Consider the following 7,500-nt stretch of genomic DNA (forward strand, 5'->3'; position numbering starts at 1 on the left):
CTGCGCCTACACTTCCCACCGTGCACCTCCTCACCCTGCGCCTACACTTCCCACCGTGCGCCTGGGTGGAGTGTTTTGTAGTGTTTTGGGCGTGGCCGTGACTCTGTCTGTGTGTCTGTCCTGCCTGTCCTCTGTCCTGCAGGGAGCCCCTCCCGCCACAGCATTTCGGAGTGGCGCATGCAGAGCATCGCGCGGGACTCAGATGACAGCACGGACGACGAGTTCTTCGACGCACACGGTAACCAACGCCCCCCCCCCCCCCCCCCCCACTGTCCTGGTGTGGTAGTGTAGAGCACAGTGACACAGCGCTTTGGCTTTGTGTGTGTGTACACGAGCGTGCGTGTGTGAGAGAGAGAGTGTGCATGTGTGTGCACGTATGTGCGTGTGAGAGAGAGTGTGCATGTGTGAGAGATAAAGACAACATGCGTGTGTGTGTGTGTGTGTGTGTGTGTGTGCGTGCGTGCGTGAGAGAGTGTGTGCCTCCTTGTATGGATGTGTGTGTAATGTTGTGCATGAGTCTTGGAGTCAGCATATGTGCTTGTGTGTATGTGCGTAAGCTCCCATCTAATGCAAAATTGACTCAAATTGGCTTTCTTTGACACAGATCATTTTTTAAGTCCTGAAAACCAGCAAGCGCTGGGTCTGCAGACGCAGTAGGTGGGTTCGGCGGTAGCCGTGGTTACCGCTGGGTTGGCTCCGCCCCTGAACAGGGGTTGTGGATAACTCCATCTACCCCGGCACTGTTGCACTTTGCTGGCTGTGTCGCTGGAAAGAGGGTGGTGACGCCCCTGCTACTGCCTGTGCTCCTGTCTGAAATGACCATCCATATACCTCGAAGCATTAATGAACCAGAACTCTTTCCCTGCAAGAATCAATTCAGGTGGAGAAGTGCCCTAGATGCGTGTGTGTGCGAGTGTATGTTTGTCTGAACCTGTGTGTGTGTGTGTGTGTGTGTGTGTGTGTGTGTGTGTGTTTGTCTGTGACTGTGACTGAATGGTGAAATATAGATCAGCTGAAGAATATTTTGTACCTCTACTGGATTAATAATAAACCACACATCTTGAATTTTGTAATTACGTTTTTAAATGATCTGTAATTCTCAGAATTTATTCTTTTTTGTAGATGTATTTGTGCTGTGCTAATCAACTTTTTACATAAAGGAGTAAAAATTATGATTTACAATATTCTGTGCTTTAAAGATATGCACAACTATGTTATTTTTATAAACTAGTATCAGAGCAAACTGAAGGCTTTTGTGACTAAAATGTAAAAATGTAGAGACGTGTCCAGGAAAGCAAATGAACCTGTTATTTCAGTTCAGTTATGTGCCAGCGAGTCGCTGCTTTCTGGGAGAATTGCATACTTCTCCGAAAGCTGCTCAATCAGGGGACTGTAGTCACTCTTCAGACTTCAAATGAAGCCAAAACGATCAATGAACGGAAGAGGCCCAGGAACAATTCTGTCTGCTTCATTTACTGTTTCATCTCTGTCTGTCTGTGAATAAATATCCCTGTCTGTCTGTCTGTTTTCTCCAGTGTTCAGATATGTTCTTCTGTCAGAACTACTAAAGAATCAGCTTTTCAGATGCTTGGCCTCTTTTCTCCCATTAAGTCTTTCTTTTTTGAGAGGTTGCAATTGCAATTGCAATCATCCCTAAAATGGGTGTGGATGGGGTTCTGCTCTGTGTGGATGGGGTTCTGCTTTGTGTGGATGGGGTTCTGCTCTGTGTGGATGGGGTTTCTGCTATGTGTGGATGGGGTTTCTGCTCTGTGTGGATGGGTTTCTGCTCTGCATGGATGGGGTTCTGCTCTGTGTGGATGGGGTTGTGCTCTGCGTGGATGGGGTTGAAGATTAATGAGCTGCTTCTAGATCAGGCACATATTCTGTTGATCTGGAACACTACTCATGTAGTGTATTGTGTCTTTATGGATCCTTCAGTTCATGTAAGTGGGACCTTTAGAGGGCATGAAAAGGCAGTGAAATGGTGACATACTCTAGGTAAGTGTGGGTACCCTGTTTACAGCACGGTGACCCTTTCAGGTGAAATTCATGCTATATACTTCCTGTGATATAAGAAGGTTTCAAATTGCAAACAAAGTCTTGGTAACTAATGATGCCAGTCAATTGACACCAAACTCCACCCAGCTCTGCATCCCAGTATCACACCATTGGTTACATGAAGATGAACTCTAAAAAACAAATCTGCCGTAAATCCAGAATTTACAAACAATATCAGCCTTAATAAGCAGCACACACAAACACTGTATAATAAACTTCACCAGCATGTATTAGTCATGTGACTAGACAAGATTTATATGCCGGATGTTAAGGCCCGAGGCTGGTTGCTGCTGTGCAGTAACAACAGTACTATGCTCAACAGGAGGTTCTCTGGCCAGACATATTTTACAAATATTTAAAGATAATATTTTACTGCAGTTTGTTCATCAGCATCATTACCCAATGTTGCAGTAACAGGTTTGATTGCATTTAATTCTATATGCAAATTATGGCAAGATTATATAGAAATGCATACATAACATTGATTATATACTCTATAAAAAATAAAAACCCCATCATGAATAGCCTGGGTGATGGCTGATGGTTTGGCAGTTGGCTAATAAGTCCAGTGGAAGTCATTTTAGAATACTGCACCAACCAATTGGAATCTGCAACATCATAAGCACTGCATACACTGTTGTGTCGTTCCTGTGTTTGGTCATAGCAATGTGCTGTCCGCAGAATGAGGCATTATGGGAAACAACAGTACCCACAATCCTCCAGACAGAATGAATAGAGTGTTCCTGCTAAATACCCGTCAATCATCAGACAATAAATGAACCTGGCTTTACTTATGTACAGTAATTGGACCAAATCTCACAATGGATAATTACCCTCTCACTTCTTAAAAGGCTGACCTCTTGGAATATGTTCACTTAAGAAGGTGATTTAAAACACATTAACAGAGCAGGAGTTTTTGTACTGGTGTCTTCAACCTCTGGCTTGCCGTATGCTCACAGTTCCCAGGCCTAGCTGGTGCTAAAATGAAGAGGTTCCCACAGAAGGCAGGCCTAGCTGGTGCTAAAATGAAGAGGTTCCCACAAAAGGCAGGCCTAGCTAGTGCTAGGCTAGTGAACGTATTGAATGTTCCCTTTGCCACTTCTCCCCACATCTCAGTTGATACTGGCACAAATGTATTGGGTGGGGAGTTGGTTTGTGAAGAGTTGGGAGTTTCCCTTTCAGGGGGGATGGGGATGGGGGAGCAGTGCATTTATACTGAACAAGCAGCACCCACCAGACAACCCCAATGATATTTAGTTTGGTTATCCTATTGACTGTGGTGAACATGTTCATGCACTCAAACAGCTGCCCCAAGTTGTGAATCTGGAAGTGCGTGGTTCTACCTGTCAATTCCGCCCCTTTAAAGGCCAAGGTCACGTCAAGGTTAACGATTGATCGTGTTGTTCTTGCTCTTTCCCTCAGAGGACCTGTCTGACAATGAGGAGATCTTCCCCAAGGAGATCACCAAGTGGAGCTCCAACGACCTCATGGACAAGATCGAGGCGGGCGAAGGATCCCAGGGTACGTTGCTGGAGGAGGGGTTGAGCCCAGTCGGATTGGGAAAGGGGCCACGTGGTGCATTTTCAGGGGCCTTGGTTTAAATGCCACACCCCCTCTTCGCCGCAAATGTGACCTGAATGTTTGACATGATGTTTCTTATGGCAGACACATTCTGTGCTGTTGCCAGCTCGGCTCCGTCGGTGACATCACGGCTCAGCTGACTCTTTCATTTAACCCTTGACCAACTCCGGAATCCCCTTCCGTGGCCCTAATAGGATTAGCTATGAAAGAAGCGCTTGAATCCACTGTAATTGAGAGAGGATGCCAGGGAATACGCGATTACTCCGTTAGTAGCAACAGAATGTCTTTTTGTGGATCTTGCCTCGGAGGCCAACGAAGGTGACTCTCAAAAATGGTGCTTATGGATTCCAAAGAGGTTGTGCCACTGTACCGAGGTATTAAAAGTCCAGCCTGTTCAGTGGTTTGTGCAGACAGGCTGAATCTCATTTCAGTTAGCCTTGTGAAACAGTAACGTTATCACACACCGGGGCCTCTAACCCAGTGCCTCTTTACACACTGGCCTCTAACCCAATGGCTCTTTGCAGTTTAACAACTCTCCTGTGTGTATGTTTTTAGGAGACCTGTACCAGGAAGCAGGTGGGGAGTACACAGTGACGGCCAGCGGGGAGGGACTCAGCGAGGTACGTACCACCTTCTTTAAACGGGCCCCAAACTCAAGGGCAAGCTCTAGTTGCGCCCAACAATTTAGATTGATAGATAGGGAGGGAAAACTGTTATTTAGTGTCTTTGTCTGTCCAATGTGAGTGGACTTGTAGTGGACCTTTTTATGATGCTCTTCTGTGAACTGAACTTATTGCTTCACCTGTAAATGTTTAACTTCTAAAGAAGAAAGTAAATCTGCTTGGTGCTCTTTTATCACCACTGAACTTTAAGCTCCATCACTTATCATTAACTGTACAGTAGGCTGCCACTGAAAGTTGTAGTTCTAGCAGTGTAACACGGTAGTAAGAACGAGGAAAGTGGGTTTACCTTTTCAAATAAACATGACATTACTAGGCACGTCCACTGATGCCACGTTTCCCAGTGCCCACGGCGCCGTCCTAACAACAAAGTGCCCCTCTCCTAACAAGAGTCCATCAGATAAAAGCATCACCAGCTGCAACCTGCACAGGGAATGTTCACCCTCGGGCCTCAGTAAGGGCCCACTCAGTCATTTCCACAGAACTTTTGGTTGCTCTTTGACATTACAAAAGGATATCAAAAAAGGAAAAACTGCAAACTCTTAGCTGAAACTGTAAAATAGACCAATCTCAACTGTAAAGGCGCCCTCAAAAAATGACTCTTCACAAAGTCTCTTCAAAAGTCTTTCTTTTTAACTGCAGAAACTTCTTTTTGGACGGCTAAACATAACTGACAATCAGTTAATTAGTCAACTGACTGCAGCTGAAGGAGCCAGCCACATGCATGCAGGGGGACATAACAACTGGTGTCTTGGTAGCCTGGGTAACAACTTTACTCAGCCCACTGAAATCTACAATGCTGAGCCTTTGTTTCTGTTGCAGTTTGCATAATGCTACTGTGGCAATGTCAAGTACATTTGTGACAAGTGCGTGATGAGTCTGTTTCCATGGCGATGAGCTGCGCAAGGACTCCCAAGACACCTGTTACATAAAACAAAGAAGATTGAACTGAAGTCCAACACTTTAAATACGTATGCAGTGGGTGCCCCTGGTCAAAAAGCAAAAATCCATTCTTATTTCCACAATATTTCCTGTGCCCCCAGCTGCCACATAACCCCAAAGCATAATGGATCCACCTCTGTGCTTAACAGTTGGCAAGGTGTTCTTCTCTACAAAGGCTTCACCCTTGTTTCCCAAACATACTTTCTTTGGTGGTGGCCAAAAAGTTTTTTGGTTTCATCTGTCCAAAGCACATTGTTCCAAAAGGCTTCAGGCTCCCCAATGTTTTCTTTTGCATAGTTCAGACGCTTAATTTTGTGTCGAGGTTGTTCTTTCTGGAAACTCTGCCATGTAGGTCTTTGTTGATGAAAGTACATTGTATTGTTATCCAGAGAACAGCTAGACATGTCCTTGCTACTTTTTTTTGCAGCTCTTTTGCAATGATGTGTGGGTTTACTGAGCATTTCTCACCAGGTCTCGGGCCATTCTATCTGAAATCATTCTTGGTCGTCCAGACCTTGCCTTGACTTCAGCTGTTCCATTTATCTTCCATTTTCTGATCATTTTTCTGACAGAAGAAATAGGTAGTTTGAAACATTGTAGTCTTGTTCTTGGTGGAAATGAACCATCTTCATTCTGCCACCCTTGGACAAGTGTTTAGAGGAACCCATGGTTGTTAACACCAGACATAACAGCCACTGCAGTCGGATACTTTATAAGGGATCGAGTTACTTCCCTGGAATTATACTCACCTGACTCATTGAAGCCCTAACAAGTAAACCACCTGGGTCTGGGCCTTGGTAATCATCAGTAACAAAGAATAATCCAAAAAGGTTCCCAAACTTTTGCACAGGGACCTTTTCCTTTTAAAAAAAATATAGAAAGGTCTCATGTTAAACCCATTTAGGGTTCAGGTTTGCTTTCGATCATGTACAGATTCATTGTTACATTTGCCCACATTTTTGCACCTCACTGTATTTCCTTTTGAAGGTTATTTCTTTATTATTATGAGAATAATTCTATATTATTGTACAATATCTTTGTCTTATTGCTTGTTGTATTAGCAGCTTGGCTTAGCAGCACTTACACTGGTTTAATGGTCACAGCCCATCAGCACAACACCACAGCACTGTGTGTGCTTTACACACGCCAGTGTGCATCAGTAACTGTGCTTCTCCTGTTTATAATGACTGTAACTGGGGTCTGCTAACCTTGATCTGGAAGCCACAAGGTCTCCTGTGGTATTTTTTTCTCACCTTGAAATGAGCCACCAGTTCAGAGCCCAGAAAGCAGGAGAGGTTAGATAAATGTGTAATCAGCTGTATAGTGCTGAGTGTCAGTGAAGCGCAGCAGACACTGCGGCTCTCCAGGGCCCCAAACTGCAGAGCGCTGCTTTAGCTCGTCCCAAGAGTTGCTCTAACCCGAGGCGACAGTCGCTCTGTTGAGAGTTGAGTGTAAACAATGTGGACGATGCTTTTTTCGCTCTCTTGGGGAGACGGGCACACAAGGCCAATGGAGTGATTAAGTGAAAGCCTACGCGTTGCCTGAGGAAGTTCAGCGCACCTGTTGCCAATCGACTGCTACTGCTGCGTTCAGGGGCTCATCCGGTCTCCAGCCAAGGGGAGTTCCTCTGCCACTGGGGAGTTCACACCCAGATCTCTGTCAAGCAGCTGTGTGATGAAGCTCTTTGCTATACAAATAAAATCAAAGGACCAAAAGTAATTGGACAGTCATTGGGTTCTCGGGTGTTTTTGGATTAGTCCAGTGTATTCATTCACTTTCTTAGTGACAGAAAGCTTTCAGTATCCAGTCCGGATTCTAGGCTTTTGATTGCCAATGGAGTCTATTGTTGGCATTTGTCGACATGGTGGAGGGCAGAGTTTAATATTTAATGGGCCTGTTATGATTTACTTATTGTGCTTCTTACAGAAGACTGTCACAAACAGGCTTTACAGAGTAACAGAAGGGCATACAACAGACCTGACCCCCCCCCCCCCAAAATAGGAAGCAGTGGGTAGAGAAACCCTAAAATATGGAATAGGGAAGCTAGTGCCCACTCCAGTACGGTGTGTGTGGGGGTGGTTTAGAATGAGTTGGCACCCCGAGGCACACACATTGGCTTTCGGGTGGCTTTGGGCCCAGACTGGCTCAACTCAAGACTGGTGAGCCTGTCTCATCCTGACAGCTGGCTTAATTTAAAACTCTCTGCTCATCTGATCCTAGAGAGCTGGCTTTATTTAAA

The 7,500-nt window shown here is 45.2% G+C and overlaps 1 protein-coding gene across 3 annotated transcripts in view; it reads left to right on the forward strand.

The window, feature by feature from the left end:
* LOC133141770 (membrane-associated phosphatidylinositol transfer protein 2-like) overlaps window positions 1–7,500 on the forward strand; it is an 81,744-nt gene that overhangs the window by 55,431 nt on the left and 18,813 nt on the right. For all 3 annotated transcript variants that reach the window (XM_061262486.1, XM_061262488.1, XM_061262487.1), the window contains 3 exons: window positions 143–238; window positions 3,481–3,579; window positions 4,195–4,259. In XM_061262486.1, coding sequence (XP_061118470.1) covers window positions 143–238; window positions 3,481–3,579; window positions 4,195–4,259 — 260 coding nt within the window. The remainder of the gene's footprint in view (window positions 1–142; window positions 239–3,480; window positions 3,580–4,194; window positions 4,260–7,500) is intronic.

This window comes from Conger conger, chromosome 12, assembly GCF_963514075.1.
Source record: "Conger conger chromosome 12, fConCon1.1, whole genome shotgun sequence".
Taxonomy (NCBI): Eukaryota; Metazoa; Chordata; class Actinopteri; order Anguilliformes; family Congridae; genus Conger; species Conger conger.